General features: G+C 50.2%; 1 protein-coding gene across 2 annotated transcripts in view; it reads right to left on the reverse strand.

Moving 5' to 3' along the window:
* The window catches only part of Prmt8 (protein arginine methyltransferase 8), an 83275-nt gene extending 74179 nt beyond the window's left edge, over positions 1 to 9096 (reverse strand). The window contains exon 1 of one of the 2 annotated variants that reach the window (XM_055609462.1): positions 8591 to 9096. In XM_055609462.1, coding sequence (XP_055465437.1) covers positions 8591 to 8665 — 75 coding nt within the window. In that variant the 5' untranslated portion in view covers positions 8666 to 9096. The remainder of the gene's footprint in view (positions 1 to 8590) is intronic. The other variant, XM_055609463.1, reaches the window with a different exon arrangement.
* Positions 9097 to 17285: the final 8189 nt, after the last annotated feature.

The raw sequence follows: 17285 nt of genomic DNA on the forward strand, positions 1-17285 counted from the left end.
CTGGGTGAGGTGGGTAGCAAAGGGAAGGGAAAGAGATCAGTGGGAGGAGAAAAGGGGAGAGGGTTGATAAAGTAAACTGCATTTGGGTAATCACCCATCCAGTCATTCATCCGGGTTCTGTATTCAGGCTTACGTTGTTGTGGGCATGATGTTGGGTTATCAAAAGATGTTCTATACACATGAGCCCCAGTATTTATGAAAGTGACTGTCCTGGGTGATTCTTGGTTTTGTTTGTTTGTTTATATTTTGTTATCTAGCTTGACACAAGCTAGAGTTATCTGGGAAGAGTAACCATATTGCCTATAGGCACATCTGTGGGGCGTTGTCTTCGTTAATGATGGATGTGAGAGGGTCCAGCCCACTGTGCGTGGTGCCACCCTTGGGCGGGTGGTCTTGAGTTATATAAGAAAGCAAGCTTAGCAAGCTGTGGGGAACAAGCCAATAAGCAGCGTTCCTCTATGGCCTCTGCTTCAGTTCCTGCCTCCAAGTTCCTACCTTGAGTTCCTGCCCTGACTTCCCTGTGATAGAGTATGACTAGGGATTTTTAAGCTGAAATGAACCCTTTCTTCCCCAGGTGTATTGCTTTTGATCCTGTATTGTATCACAGCAAGAGAAATCCTAACGAAGACAGTGGCCTCATTTGGGATTGTAATCGTAGCAGAAAGGATCAAGTGAAGATGAAGTCATGAAGTCCACTCCAGTGGGGAAGGCTAATCCAATGTGGCAAATGGCCTCCTAAGACATTGCATGTGCGCACACACACACACACACACACACACACACACACACCATGACAGAAGACCCTTCAAAAATGATGGCAGAGATTGGAATGCTGGGCCTACAAGCCAAAGAATGCCCAGTTCGCTTGGCACCCTCGGGAAGCTAAGAGAAAGGGAAGGAACAGGAAAGGATGCTCGCCAGAGCCTCTAGACTGAACCAACTCTACTAGCAGCTGGATTGCAGGCTCCTGGCTTCCAGAACTGTGAGAACACAAATTTATTCTATTTTAAGTCACCCAGTTTGTGGTACTCCACCACAACAACACTAGGAAATGCAAATAAGTGGTGAAACCAGGAGTCCAGGTGGCCTTGAGTTTAGCTGCCGAAGTGGTACACTTTATTAGACAGGAGGGCTTTTTACTGGTCCCTCAATGCAGCCTCCAGGGAAAGTTGCATATATGCATGGGGGAAGGGGAGATAGTTGTCTCCACCACAAATTATGACATATTCTTGTTACCCACAGGGTAGTACTGAGGACTATGGAGGTGAGGTTGCTAAGACAGGGGTGGCGACAACAAGAGAACACCTAGAAAAGAGAAAGTAGGACTGAGGTCTCTTTTCTGTTTGTTTCCCAAGACCACAGGTCCTTGTTTCTTCCGTTGATTTTTTCCTTTCTTTGTCTTCTTTTTTTTAGTTCTTGATTTGTTTTTTTGTTTTGTTTTGTTTTGTTTTGTTTTCCCATGTCTTGCCAGACTCATGGGGTAAAGAAAATGTGGGTCTTGGTGACTATAGAGTCAAAGTTTGAGGTCTGGCTTCCATCACATATTCATCTCAGGGCCTTGGTAGGTCACATTAGTCTACACGGTGGAAGTAGCATGTGTCTCACAGTGTCCCATAAGAAGGAATTTATAACAGAGCATCTAAGGGTCATAGAAGATGTGCACAATTTCCAAGGTCTTTGTGGAAAAAAAAATTAAGCTTTGAGTGATGCTGTGGGTCATGATAAACCAGAAAATATACACAAAAAGTCAGGACAGGAAGTCTGATGCTCTCATTAAAAGGGGCAAAAGCATCATTGCTCTAAGACTGAAGACATGTTTACCACCAGCTGCGATGTGGAACAGTGTTCTCTCTTTTATCTACATTTGAGAGTTTTTTCCACTTTAAGATTGCGACATTATATAAATGTGCAGATCAAACTGTGTGAGTTTATGAAATAACACTTTAAAGGACATGGATCTTTACTTATGGGTAGCCCATTAAAAATCTGGGGAAAGCCGTGATGCTTGAGAGAATTCTAATAACAAGTGAAATATGAAAAGACATTTGGTGTGTGAAAGAGCCAGCCATTTGGATGATACAGGATAGAATAGCTTCCTCAAATGCTCCCATCTACATGACCCCTATGAGAAGGCTGATCATTGAGCAGCAGAGAGAGACGTGGGTAGGATTTGAACACAAACTAGAAAAGAAGTTAACAGGCTTAGCATGATGGGGTATGCCTTTAATTTCAGCACTTGAAAGACAAAGGTAGGTGGATCTCTGTGAGTTCAAGGCCAGCCTGGTCTACATGATGCGTTCCAGGCTAGCCAGGAGTACATAGTAAGACCCTATCTCATAAAGAACATACATACGTGTGTGTGTGTGTGTGTGCGTGCGTGTGTGTGTGGCTGTAGCTATACCCTTAGCTAAAAACCTAACCACCTAGTTTTACAGAGGTAACTGCAATGAGAATGTGAGCTAACAGGCTCAGATTCTAGGAAGAACATCTCAACTCCTGGGATAGCTGGAAAATTAGGGAAACCATTTTCTCTGAAACCTTTTGACAAGAAACCACTAAGAGGGGCAACTAGGCATCTTGAGTAAGAGTGTCTGGAGGCAAGAGCAATGGCAAAGCAACTTTTTGGAGGTCCCTATTCATCTGCTGACTGCTTCTGTTTGCAAGGATGAACCCCCCTGTGTCTCATGCACACAATAGCCTCTTGCAGTTACCTTGGCAGCTCCCATATTGTCAGGCTGCCCATTTCTTCCCTGCTGGCAGAGTATAGTCCAAGGTGTAAATAGTGTTTTTACAGATTTATGTGTGCTCCACACTGGTATGTGAGAATCACTTCACATTGCAGTTAGCAAAGAAGAGGAAATGAAGCTTACTCCAGAATTGGAGACAGGAGTGTTGTGTTTTACCCTCCTTGACAGCCAAAGCCGATTTAGGACTCTCTACAAAGCCAAATTTGCCAGGGGGGAGGGGAAACATGTGAGTGTCTTCTTAATTCCCCTGAGCTCAGTTTGGGGTTGAAATCAGTGTTTGCTGAAGAAGGGAAATGTGTCTGATTATGGATAGGGGTCTCTTTCAACAAGCGAAGCAGGGCAGAGTCCACCCAGACTGAATTTCTGTCAAGATTCTTATAAGCTAGCAGGATAATGGTCAAACACTGGGTGCTGGCAAGGCCAGGGACAGCCCAGTATTCTAAACCCCGTGCAAGCCTGAATGTATTTAATCATCACAACACCCTTCTGAGATGGCTGGTTCAACAGAGCAACACATGTAGGGAGCCCAGAACTGAAATTCAAGCCAGCAGCCTGACTCCATGGCCTGAGCAGGTAGTTGGTGCCTACATCCTTCAGAAGGAGACAGAGAGAAAGAGCATCCTCAGAGAAGCAGCTACCTCCTGCCTCTTAGCCTCACCTCTCAGTTCTCTGATATTCGTATAATGGGGCCATGTTGAAAGTTAAGCTGAAGTTAGCCTAACCTACCCAGTATATACAGCACTTGGAAGTCAGCTCAGTTGTCCCCAGAACTCCAGCAGTGCCCATGGGTACCCACACCCCATCATCACTATAGGATCTTTCTCGGCCTGAGATGACTCTCTTTCTGCACCAGCAAAACCCCAGAACATCCAAGAAGCATTCTTTGAAAAGGTTATTGTAAAACTATTTTTTCTAGCCCTGGTGTTCTTTCTCCTTTAGGGTGATGGATTCCCCAATCAAGGAGTCACCAAGCATTAATAATGCATCAGGTTTCCACCAAGAATCAGTAAAGCAAAGAAAAACAGAGAAGGGCCCATTAACCTCCTGGCTTGTAATAGGACCTTGTGATGAATACATTTATCTTCTTTTAGATGCATACCCCATAGAAAGAGGCAGTGATTACCAAGTATTGAATAGGCCCATGAATAACCAGAATGCTTTGAGTGGTTGCAACATCCGGATATCCCAAGATATTTGTGAGTCCATTGTGAGTTGAAAAGCTCTGCATTAGCTCAAGTGCAGCAGAAGAACAGAGATGGTGCAAGGAACCATGGAGTTGGCCTGGCCTGTCTGCCTTGAGAGGCATAGGTTTTCCAGGTTAGAGTCCATGGCTCCCAGGGCACAATATCCCTTTCAGTTCCTGAGAGACTGATGCACTTCCTTGGGAAGTGAAGCATTCAGGCCACTTTGTTTCCTCTGTATGGTCCCTCAGAAGTCAAGGACACATGGGAGCTTGACAGGAAAATTGGATTTAAGACATTAATGTGTGTACCCTGCAAAGTTTGTAAGCATCATTGTATCCTGGCAACTATAACTGTATTGATCCTTGCCATTGTCATTATATTCTGTTTCTGATATGGGTATAAAAAGTCTGATTGCTCTAAGTAAAATTGTCACAGGCTTGCTGTGGCCCCTCCAACCTGCCTGGTTTAATCCCTCACAGTCATATCAGGTGACCTTGGCTCGGTAAGTAAGCGAAGGTGTTTACAGATGGAACCTTAATTTTTAGAAAAGCAGAAGGATCAAAAAAGTCTTACAACCTCACAAATCAATTCAATCTACATATTATTTATTGTGTGACAGACACCATGCTAAAAATAAGACCAGTAAAAAAAAGTTACCTATTGAATTGAAGAAATAGACATATATAAAAGACAAATGCCTTGTGATAGGAAAAGCAAGAGGCGGGCAGTCCAAAGACCTAAGAAGATGCAAAGGTTGCTCTCCCTAGGAGAGAGGTTGAATGAGAGATCTGGGAAGGCTGCCCAGAGGAAGCAACATTTGATTTGAGCCTTGCAGGTTGAGGAAGACTATTTTTTTCTCCAGAGATGAGAATGGGAAGAAGAATCATGGACAGAGGGAAGAACATAAAAGCATTCAGGCACAAATTCAGCTACCTTGGGGGCTCCTTTGGCAATCTAGTGTCTAAGAACTCCAGTGTCCTTGTCTAGTGTGCTAAGAACCCCAGTACCCTGTAGGAAATGGTGGAGCTCCTAAGTTTTCAGAGAGCTGACCCACCCCAAGCAGATTTAGCCATGCAAGGATGGTGAGACTGGACCGGACATGGCCAGCTTCTGGGGTGTAGGGTCCTAGCATAGAGATAAAGGGCCTGCCTTGGGCACTGAGGGTAGCCTGCAAAGAGTGTGGGGGTGCAAAAGACACCTCAGCAGCATGCTAAAGATGTAGCTCAATTGGTAGAGTATTTGCCTGATATTCACAAAGCCATGAGTTTGATCCCAGCCCTCAGAAAGCAGAGGCAAAAGGATGAGTTCAAGGTCATCCTCAAGAGCTCAAGGCTTGCCAGGGGTACAGGAGAGACTCTGTTTCAAAAGAAAAAAAAAATAGTGGCCCTAGGAGATGCCGGAAAGCTGAAGAGAAAGCAGAGAGCCAGGTCAGGAACTTCCCTGGTATTTTCTTAAACCTCATGCAGATTCTATGAGCAGAATCAGTTCAGATTAGCCAGTTAAGAGACCGAAATCAAAGTGGTTGAAGCTGCACTCAAGACCAGCCGTAGCCACAAAGCCTTTCACTGGAGGCTCCATGACATAGCTTCTTATCCTCCAGCCCTGGAAACTGTGGCCACTGTACATACAGTTATACCCCACCCCCATGCCTCACCATCACCACCACCCTCTGCCCCACAACTGCCTTCTCTTTCCAGATCCTTACCCTGTAAAAAAAACCTCTCTCATCCTGCCATCCTCTTGGCCTCCCTCCCCATTGCCTCTTTCCTTTCCAAAATAATTGGCTCCTCCCACTCCCCATCCACTCCCATTCACACTTGGCCTCTTGCTAGAAATAGCAAGAGTGGGGCAAAGAGCAATGAATCGAAAGTGAGGGCAATCCATATTCCAAGCCTGATTTAACCCACCAGCTGGCTGTTGTCGCCCTCAAGCTACTCTGTGGCCTCAAATAAAAAACGAGAGGCAAATACTAACCCTCGCTTCTCCTGCGGCCTTAGTGTGAGCAGGGAACGCAGGAGTGCGCCACCGCCAGCAAGAGGCAGGGAAAAACGCAACAGGGCTTTCCAGACCTGTGTCCACTAGTTTGTGAGTTCTTTGAGGGCAAGAGCCAGGCCACTGGAGTCTTAGGGACCTACTGTTTTCCTGGTACAGAGTACCCTGCTAGAGACTGGACAAGAACCATTGTCACCCCGACCCCCACAGATCCACAAGGGTGCTCTTGCCACCCCTACGATATGCAGGCAATGCACCCCCACAGTTCCCCACTTTGGAAGCACTGCTTTGCTCCTAGCTTATTCCAAAAACAGCCCGTTCCTGGAGAAAAACCAAGCAGTAGTCACGAGGCCTGGATGCCTAACTGGGCACGTTTGACCAAGTCTGTGTTCCATCCTTTCTCCGAGGAAGCTGCTGAGAGCTGAACCTCCTCTGTACCCGTTTGATTCATTGTTCCTCTAAGGGGCCCCAGCTGGGTCTTTTCCTAGCAAGCTGCCTCCTCTCTCTCTCTCTCTCTCTCTCTCTCTCTCTCTCTCTCTCTCTCTCTCTCTCCCCTTTCCCCCCTCCCGGTTGTCCCTCCCCACTGCCACCGCCGCCTCTACTGCTGTTTTCATTGATGCCTTGAGCAGAGCTGGCATGTGCGGCTGCTGAGAAGGGGGAGCGCGGAGCAGCGGGGGAAGCGAGTAAAAATAGCCTGTCGCGCGTCGCTCTCCCTGCTCCGGACGCCTTTAACCCTCACCGAGGTGGAGAGAGCCGCAGCCGCCACTGCACACTGCGGAACGTGGCCCGGGTCTGCACCAGAACCCACGCGCCAGTCCGGGTGCTAGTGGACGGCGACCCACAAAAACTTTATTTTTATTTTCTTTTTTTTTTTTTTTTTTTTTTTAAGACAAGCAAAGATGAGGTGGGATAGGAAAACAGCGGGGAAGAGCTACAGCTCGCGACACTTTACCAGAGCCTGTGGCCTTGATACTCCAAGTTATTTTTAGAAACTTGTTCCGCGAGTGGGGTGGGGGAGGTCAGAGGGCGGCGGAGGAGGAGGGGAATGCTGAGCGTCTGGTGCTACACTCAGTTTCAAAGGTCCGCTCTGGGGTTAGGGGTGGGAAGAGGATGGGCCAGGGGACGAGGTGCAGGCTAGCTTCGCTCTAACTCAAGGAGAAGACGTTAGCTGCTGAATGCCCCGCGTCTTCAAGCCCCAGAGCGTGTCTGTTTCAAAATCGACAGTTGCCAGAAACATGCTGCCTCTAGTGCCCAAGGAATGGGGATTCTGTTCTTAAGCTTTGCTGCCTACACTGTAGGGGAGGTGGGGGGGGGTGACCTCTAGGAGAGGAGGCCGGGGTCTTCACGTCGCTTTTGCGTCCCCGAGAGGCCGGGATCGTCTCCGCGCCACACCCCCATCCCCGCCCCACGCTGCATATGGGTTACCGTATGTGAAATGTACGGCAGCCCCACCAGACACCGGGCTATTAATAGAGCCCCGGAGTTCGCTCTGTGTCTTTTTTCTGCCACCGAATAAGGAATGATCACACACACACCCCACTCCGCCCCCACTTCAGTGCAAGGTTCCTCCGCGAAGGTAAGGGGGGCTGCCCACGCCGATCCCCTCCACGACTACAGGTGCCCAAGAGCCCGGGGAACAACCCCATTGTAATGACAGTGAGGTCAGAGCGAGGCGAAAACAACAAGACCTGCTCGGGACGCAAAGCCCCGCTGGGCTCTCCGCAGCTCGGGGCCAACTCTGGAGTAGAGAAAGGGCACTTATTGGGGCGGCCTATGGGCTGCTTGAGACGGTGGGGGAGGTGTATGGGGGGGGGTCAAGAGTATCATCTGAGGAGCTAGAGCGGCCTCCTTAAAAGCCTCTGCGGGGCGAGCGGCCACAGACCCGTTGGGCGCCGCAGCCCCCGTCCGCCTGGGCGGTCTTGGCTGCGGCAGGCGCGGGCGCTGTCCCTGGTGCTGAACGGGGCCGCGGTCGGTGCGCCTCCCGGGGTTCCGCTCCCTCGGCTCCCTTAGCCCCTCCCCCTCCCCCCGAGGACCGCAGCCCCTCCGGTGCGGCCCCAGCGTGGGCTCGGGGGGCGGGCAGGGGCGGGGGGGGTGGTCTGGTGGCGCCCCCAGGTTGCCCCCAGCCTGAGGCCGGGAGCTCTCCGCGGTGCTGCAAGGACCCGGAGCTCGGAGACGGCCCGGAGCTTGAAGGGTAAAAGCCCAGGAAGCAGTGGGGGACCAATCGAGGCACTGCAGGGAGCAGACCCGGACCTGACGGCAACCACCCGGGCTCTCCATAAAGCCGAGATCCGGGTTCACTATCGGAATCCAAACGCACAGGGACAGGGGATCAGGGTTGCTCAAGGTTTGGGACTTGGGGGTACGAGGAGGGGAGCAGCGGGTGATGGCACAGGAGAGGGTAATGGGGCCGAAAGCGACTCCTGTGATTTTCAAGAGGGAAAGGAGCAGAGACATGCACCGTCGCCCCCACCCCACACCTCTCTCTCTCTCTCTCTGTCTCTCTCTCTCTCTCTCTCTCTCTCTCTCTCCCTCTCTCTCGGCAGGGACAGGCGGGATAGGGAAAGTTTGGCACGGCAGCGGCGGTGGTGGCAGCGGCCGGCAGCGGCCCCAGGGGGTCCCGGTGGGGCGGCGGGGTCCCCGAAAGCCCCGGCCCGGTCGCCTCCTTACCTCGGTGCTTTCGGCCGCGTTCTCCGCCATTTTCCTCCGGAGGAGCAGGCAGCGGGAGGAGTGTTTCATGCCCATAAGAGCCAACAAGGGTTTGGGGATTCGAGATAGTAAAGAAAGGGAGAGGCTGGCGCGGCTTTAAAAGAGAGCCAAAGAGCGCCGGAGGAAGGTTGGGGGGGGGGGATCCCAGCCAGCCCCTCTGCCAGGGCGTCCTCCGCGACAACCGAGCTCGGTGGAGTCCCTCCCGCGGTCGCCACTTTGTTCACGTCCCCTCGCTCTTCATCTGCCTCGCATCCCCTTCGCGCACTTGCAAGTTCTGGTCGAGCTGGCGACCCCCTCCGCGCCCCTCTCCCCTGCGCGGCGGCGGGCTGGGCGGGAGGGAGGCGCCCCCCTCCCTCCCCCCGCGGGCTCGCCGGCGGGGGGTCTCCGCGGTTCCGAAGTCCGGTCGGGCCGGAGGCGGACGCCAACTCTCCCAACTTCTGCCGAGCCCGGGCTGAAGAAGCAACACGCGTCCTGCTCGGCTCGCCCGGGGGGCTGAGCGGGTGAGTGGGGGCGGGGCGGGGCGGGAGGCGCGCGGGAGCGGGAGGCGGCGGGGCGCCGGGGGCGGGGACCCCCCCGCACCCAGCCCGCACCCCGTGCCCGGGACCGAGGGGTCCGGGGGCCGCCTGCGCTCCCGCTCCGGGCGCGCCGCACACCTGGCGCGGGGGCTAGGGCTGCGCGCACGCCGGCAGGGCCGCGCGCCAGGCTCCGGGCGGCAGGCGTCCGGGAGGCTGCTGGAGGCTCTCAGCCCGGGTGCGAGTCCTTCGAACGAGGGCAGGCTCGGGGCACTACTCAGCCGCCGTTACCCTCCCCCTTACCCCCCCCCCCCCCCCCCCCCCCCCCCCCTCGATCCCTGGATCTTTCCTGTGAGGATTACGGTTCGGGGCATGAACGGGTGGGTGAAGGGGGAGGGAGAGGTCCTTAACTCCTTCAACTCTAGGCAATCTCCAGCTAGCCTCTCCTTCACTCTCAGGGCCCCAACACCGGAAGGGCTTCAAACCCCTCTCAGGAGGACCCGGGTGGGCCTTAAGGTAGCGTCCGCGGTGGCTTGGGAAAACGATCAGGAACAAGTCAAAGGTCTGCGGTCTAGCTTCCCCACCCCTGTCTGGCCTGTCGGCACCCCCTACCCCGTGCCCACACGTTTTCCCCCCTCCCCTTTCCGCCCCTCCCCCCACACCACCAGATCTTGAAGTCCCTTTTATGGGAGAGAGCTGGGAGGATGTCACGTACCCATTAGGATTCTCTCGATCCTTTTTTTAAGGGAGTTTGGGCGGCAGCGGGGGGTGTGTGTGAAATTTTATACAATGCATTCCTGTCTTCACTTTGAGAGCTTTTTTCTCTCTTTCGGGCCATCTGTCAGGCATTGGGGGATAGAACAATGGGGGGAGGGAAGCCGCACTCAGGACACTTCAGCGGGCTGTCTCAGGGAAAACGGAACCTTCAGGCTTCCCAGCCCACGGGTCAAGGTCAGAGACCTCACAGATGACTCCGGAACATTCTGCCCTCTTCATCTCCTTTCTTTTATTTATTTTGAGTTATTTAATCCAAATGCCCTGCTTACCCTGATCATAACCTTTGATAGCCAGGAAGTGTAAGAGTGACTGTCCTCAACTAACCCGGGTCCATTGAGGAAAAGGGCCAAAACCAGGCCCAGTATGATGGATGCTTCTATCAGACCAGAGTCTCAGGCAAAGAGAAAAGACACTGCCATAAGCGGAGGTGAGGAGTGAAGATCAGGAAGAGGAGAGGATGAAGAATGAGAAGAATTAAAGAAAATGCTGCGAGATGCTTGAGCTGACCGCATTTACATTCTCAGAACCAGAGTAAATGCAAGTGGATGAGCCAGCCTTCCCAGTCCGCAGACCTTGATTCGAGTTGGCGTTCTGACATTCTGCGGAAAGCTGTATGGGGGAGGGGCATAAGTGCACCTAAACAGGGACTTTTACCCCCTGGCACCCCCTTTTTTCCCCTAAGCATCTTCTCTCAAATAAAAAAGACTCTGAGATGTTGGATCAAAAGAGGCTTAGTACTTGTGCAATCAGATAAGACTAGAATAGCAAGATCCCCACCCACACATTGGACCAGTCCTCTTGCAGGTAAGGACCCCACATCAGAGAGGACATGTGTCTGAGATCTCTCTACAAGCTGTGGGAGCTTCTGAAACCAGCTCCCCAGCCTCCCGACTTTCAACCCAACGCTCTCCCCACCCCACACTCCTTCTGCTTGTTCATCCATTCTGTGACTAACAGGGGAGGAGGGGAGCTAAGGCAGGCTCCCACCGAAATAGGCTGCTGTTGTGCGTGATTATGTTGCTATGAGAACCTCAGTGGGGGTGTTTCCTCAGTTCCCTGTTGAAATCTTTTGCTGTGCTTGGCTTCTCCCCAAGTACAGACACAGCTCCTGTTGGAATGGGGAAGGGACACGAAAAGCACTGTTTTTACAGCAGGAGTTTTCTATTCCAACTCAAAGGCAGCCTGGGGCACGGAGTGAGAGATCTAGGCCACTGGGGTTGCTCTGCTGTGACCGGAGGAAGGCATGAGTGACCTACCATGGTTGACGCTCCTGCCCCTCCGTGAACACTCCTGGAACGGAGACACCTGCGGTCCCTGCTGTGCACCCACCTAATTACAAATTCACAAATTTGTTGAGAGGTGGAGTTTGGGGTAATTTGTTACTCTTGAACATGGGAGGCAGAAAGATGGCTCAGGCCTCCACCTGCAACCCACACACTGGCACACACGCACGCACGTACGTCCACATGTATGCATACACCCACCTCCTAGGGTTACGAAAATCCTTGATGTAGGAAAAACAGTAGGCCCTTTCAAGGACTATTAGAAGCCAGCCCTTTCCCATCTCATTTGCACGACTACGAGCATATTCTCAAGTCAGCTTAATTGTTCCACATTTCTGGAACAATCCTGGGCATTTCTTGGGTACCTCACTCATAAGAGGAACCGGGCTCAACAAGGCAACAGAATGCACCAGACTTCTGACGAGGTCTCATCTTGAATGCTTGGAACAGAATGTAAGGTTTTTGAAGATAGTTTGGTGTCAGGTAAAAAGACATGGGATCATAAAGGGGTTCAGCATTTGTTGTGGTGTCTGATGTGTTCTGTGGTCAAGTGGTCCCTAAGACCCATTAGCTCATTTCCATCACACTAGACCTTCAACAGAACACTGTGTTGAATGACACACATAATGTACTCAGAACAATGCTGACCTGATGGTAAGAGTGCAAATATGTGAACACTTGCTATAATTTGTCTTGAAGCAGTTAAACTTCATAGAATGTATTTTGTGCTCTATAGTCTATCTGAACAGATATGTTTGTAATCCTTTTGGCTGTCCTTTGAGGTACTGTCCCCAGCGAACACAGGGAAGATGCCTTGGAAGAGACAAAACTCAATTGCCCTTGGAATACAGTCAAAATGGAAGTCCAGGATGCCTGATTCCATACGCAACTCTGGAGAAGTTAACTGAGCTCAATGAACAGGACAGTGGCTCTCAGCCTCGGCTGCATGATGGAACCATTGAGAGGCTTTAGACATGACAATGCTTTGGTTCCTCTTGCAGGGACTGTTGAGTGGATTCTGGGGGAGAGCCATGTTTAGGAAAAATGGATAGATATTTGGAGACAAGAACTGTAGATGGTCCCCGAGGCATAGAAAAGACCCTCCAAAGCCACAGGGGCTGCCCCATTATAGAAAGGTTTGCCTCTAACACACATACCTTTCCCTTTCCTCTGGTGCTGGGTTTCAATACCGGCAGGTGCCTAGGTTAGAACTCTACCACTGTGCCACATTCCCAGCCCTTGGTTTTTTGAGATAGGGTCTTTCTATGTGGACCAGATGGGCCTGGAGTTAGGAAAACCCCTTCCTTTGCTTCCATGGTCCTGGAACTGCAGGTGTGTGCTGTGGCACTGATACCAGTACTGGTTCTTGAGGTCTGTGGAGTAGAGTGAAGCTGTGCTGGTACTTGGAGTGGCATGTAGGATTGGATTGAGACCCTTGGGGAAGGGCATCATGGGAAAAGGCTCTCTAGTGTTGTGAGATGCCACTGAAGAGGCGGTGTTCCTCTTACTGGGTTTAGTTAGACTCGTTCTGTGACAAAGACATTGAAGAGGTGACCTGTAATCACAGGGGGCCTCTACGCTCCCACCTGTCCGACTCTGGAACCCTATAATTGTGCCCGGGGCCCATGCTGGGATCCCAGAACCAAACATTTCCTTGCCTACCTCTCCATTCCCACTAATCCAGTGGCCCAGAAACAAGGGTACAGCCTCCCTAGCCTATGGACCATGCCAGTTGGGAAGACGTGGACTCTGGTCTGCTCAAGCCTTTCAGTCTGGTCTGTGCTATCCTCTTTTCTGCGCACACGTACCTGGGGCTCATAGAGGACCACACCACGCTGCAGTGAGTCCATGCCTCCTCAAGAATCAGGCCACAGCCATTATCCATCATTACACAAGGCAGCTAACCCAGCAGCAAGCGTTCTGACTATTGTCTGGGCCAGATGGACTCCAGCCAAGGCTGCAGCAGCCAGCTACCTGGCTAAGCTTGCAAGCAACCCCACACCTGGGTGGCTGTCCTGCATACAAGCCTCTGCAGCTCTTTCTCCCTGACCTAAGGCCCACTCTTTTTTAAACCACATTCCAAAGAACAACTTGCAGAAGTGCCACCAGGGCCCACACAGCAATTATGTATCCTCCCCTTCCCCCCCCTTTTGATATCAGAATATAATTTCTTTCTTCCCCTGATAGTGTCTAAGTCATGGTTTTGTGTTGCAGGTGACACTGTTTGGCTTGGTACCTCAATACTTGGGAGGCATTTTGGTTATAGTTCTGCACCGATAGAGTAATCTTTGATACTTCATGCTCTTAAAGGCCTGCTGCTCTTGGGCTGAGGTACAGCTCAGGGCAGAGGGCATGCTCAGGCCCTGGCTCCGGTCACCAACACTACATAAAGAAAACTCCTAGAGGTTACTGAGACGCTTCACTGTACAGTGCTTATTATATAAGCATGGAGACCTCAGTTCGGATCCCCAGAACCCATGTAAAAGCTGGGAGCACTGGCAGGCATCTGTAACCCCAGTGTTGGAGGAGAGAGCTAAGAGAAACAGGAGGATCCGTGGAGTTCAATTGAAAGGCAGGCTAGCCAGCTGATGAGCATTAAGTTCTAAACTCAAAAAACAAAAATACAAAATAAAAAAACTGTCTCAAAAAATAAAGTAGCAAATGATTAAGGAAAAGATCCGATATCAACCTCAGCCCTCCACACACACATATATACACATTCATACACACACACACACACACACACACACACACACATGCATGCACCCCAATGACCATGCATGTAGAACACACCCAAACCACATATACCTCCCCCTGAAATCTAATACCCTGGTTACCTACCTTTTTTTCTGGATGAGAAGGGCCCAAAGATAAATATTCATTTTTTCTCAATGGTCTATGATGGAGTCTAAACTTCTTTGAGGAAACAGAAGAGCCTCAAGGCACCAAAATATTCCAAACTGCTGTCACAACAGAATTAGCTTTTTCTACTTGCTAAAACAGTACATGTCTTCCTTTTCAAGTCATCCATATTTACCTTTTTACAGCAAATCCCTTCCAAGCACCCCCTATCACCACCAATGCCAGCTGGCAACCATTCAGCCTCCCCGAGTAGTAGCTTAGTGTATATTTTTCCCAAGAACCCTTGTGCAGAAATGACTATGGGTCATGCATGTGTGAGGCTTTCTGAACCAAAGGATGCAAAGCTGAACACCTGACCTGGTGGTACTTATCTGGGAAGACTTGCTCAGATACTTCTGGAGCCTTGTGGCTCACAGGTTAACTACAGCGACGATCAATGGCTTAGCATCAGATATTAAGATGAACATGCCCTAAAAGCTGCAAGATCTGCACCAAAAACCTAAGCCTCCATGCCAGCAAAGCTAGGAACCCATTCCATTATGAAGATGCAAGTCTGGGAAGTGCCAAGGCCTTCATTCTCCAAATGCACTCTGATTTCACTTGACCATAGCGCATGCTGCATGCGAGTCTGATCTCAGGTAGCCTGAAAAAGTCGGTAAGCCCATGCAGCCAACTAAAGCCATGAACGAGTTCACCCATTTTCTTCATGGACCATTTAGCTAGCATGATCACTTTCTTCTAAATGTTAGATTTCCATTTAAGACTTCACCAGGCCGGGGAGATAACTCGGTGAAGTGCTGCCTCGCAAGCTAAGGAGCTGAGCCTGATCCTCAGAAGCTGCGTTTAAAAGAAAGAAAAAGGGCCAGGCATGGTGTCATATGCTCATGACCTCGCACTGCTGGTGTGAAGACAGGAAGACCACTTGGACTCACTAGCAGCCAACCTAGCCTACTTTGCAAGTTGTCCTCTGGTCTTCGCACACGCACACACACACACACACACACACACACACATACAGACAAGACCCCTCATCTCTCAGTGTCACTCTTGACATTTTCCTTGTGTGGCCTTGGAGTTTTGCTCCTGCCAAGCTATATAATACATGGGCACGTGTGTGCATATACACGTTGTGTGCATATCTACATGTTCTGTGCATGTTGTGTTTACGCACGTGTGTTTGTATATGCATCTATGCATACGGGTATTGTGCATTGTGCAGTGCACGCTGTTGCTATGGCAATTGAATCATTTGGAATTTGTTCCCTTTATTAAATAAGCCTCTTTTCAGGTTGTCACACATACAACCAAGTTAATATCTAAAACTGTAAAGCTCTTGCATGGATGAACCCCACTTTTAAAGAAACAGCCCCTTATTGACCTTAAAGTTGTTCTCGGTTTCCCTGTCATTCTGAGACATGTATAGTGAATGTTTCTTTTATGCATATCTTGTGAACAGGAGCCTTTATTTCCATGTGATGGTTTTCCCAATGTAATATTGTCTTAGTATATATTATCAAATCTTAACCAACGCAGAATCTAGAGGTGTAGCCTGAATCCTCCAAAGACAAAAAACTCCACCTTCATTCCCCTATCTCTCCTAATGTCATTTACAAAAACACCCTCTGTATTCGAAACTGGGGTCAGGCTATGGAGGCTGCAGATCCATGATGTCACAGTCACAGTCCCATCTGAAAGATGTGTCCATAGCACCAGCCTTTCTGTGCTAAGAAAATTCAGGAGAGACATTAAGATACGCAGTGCTTTTCAGTGGCCATCTTTCTAGAGCCCCAAGTGCTCCCAATACAGGTTTCGGTATTTCCAAGTCCTTTTATGATCTGGAAAACAAAACAAAACAAAACAAAAGCAACCCTTTTTAATTGGCAATAATTGTCTATGTCAAAAGATAGCCAGAACTAATAGTCATCCCTGGGTCCCTTTTCTTCTAGGCTATGCTGTGGCAGTGTCTAGATCAATAGCAGCTCCCACTGTTTGTCTTTACCAGCAAGAAACCACTCTCTGCCCCTGGGAGAGCTGGGCTCCACTCCTCTTTGGAGCAATGTTCCCGTATTCAGGGTTGCCCTCTCAGATATGACTCATCTCTAACTTTTCCACACAAGGAAAGCTCCCAATTTAAAATTCTCCACTTGAGTCTATGCTTCGAAATATGAGGCCAAGTACAGAAGATGGTAAGAGGAAGGGGAGTCAACAGAGCCTTGGAGAAGGAGTTTGTAGCTTAGGCCCGCTAGTCAGCTGTGCTGTCTGTGCTGTCTGTGGGGAAAAATGGCAGACAGTGGCTTGGAGTGTGGCTCAAGGCGCAGAGAACCTACAGGGTAAGGCATACAGTGGCAACCCAGTTCCTGGTTGCAGTGTTTCAAGGCAGGAGTGTTTCCTCCCTAGTCTTGCTTCTCAGAAGATGTCTACTCTGAGATCAGAGGACGTCAGAGAAAAAGCAGCTCCTTCTGATGGCTAGCCCACATGCAGGCTGAGTCTGGAGAAAGCCCCTTGATAAAGTAGGACCCATTTCCTGCTCTTTAGAACAGAGATGTCCCTGAGAAAGGCCTGCACTTCATTTCTGCTTTGTCACCTTGTGCAATCTGTGACAACTACCACTCTATCACCATGAAGATTGTCCAGACACATCTCACACTCTTGAGTCAATGCCAGTAAGCAAACGAGAAAAGATTAGAGTACCCACTCTATTGCGCTAAGAGAGCTCGTAGGCTCCTATGACTTAGCATTTAGTCACCAGCTGGTGGCGCTGTTTGCAGAAGCCTTGGAGCCTTGAAGTGGGTCACTGACATTAGGCCTTGAGGTCTACCATCCCCACTCCCCATTCCATCTTTGTCCCATGTTCTGCCGAATGTAAGGCGTTCCAGCTACAGTATCCCACTGTCATGGAGCTACCTACAACCAGGCCTTCCTCTCCATGAATAAAATCGCCCTCCTCAGTTGCTTGTCAGTTATTTGGTTCCAGATGTGAGAAAAACCAACCAATATAGAATGGAAATCCAATCCCTATGTGGTCAGTGACTGGTGGAGGCCCATTGTCCTATTAGCCAAGGTGTGTATCATCAGTGAGTCACACCTTGGCCTTTCCAGTGGTCAGAAGCCGTTTCTTTTTTACTAAGAGCAGCCTCAATGACAATAACCAAACAGCTAGTATCACAGCTATTATATTTCCCTGTGGCTGGTCAAGAGCAGTGCTCAGTAGGGAAGCTGATA

This window comes from Psammomys obesus, unplaced genomic scaffold, assembly GCF_907164565.1.
Source record: "Psammomys obesus unplaced genomic scaffold, mPsaObe1.curated_primary_1811, whole genome shotgun sequence".
Taxonomy (NCBI): domain Eukaryota; kingdom Metazoa; phylum Chordata; class Mammalia; order Rodentia; family Muridae; genus Psammomys; species Psammomys obesus.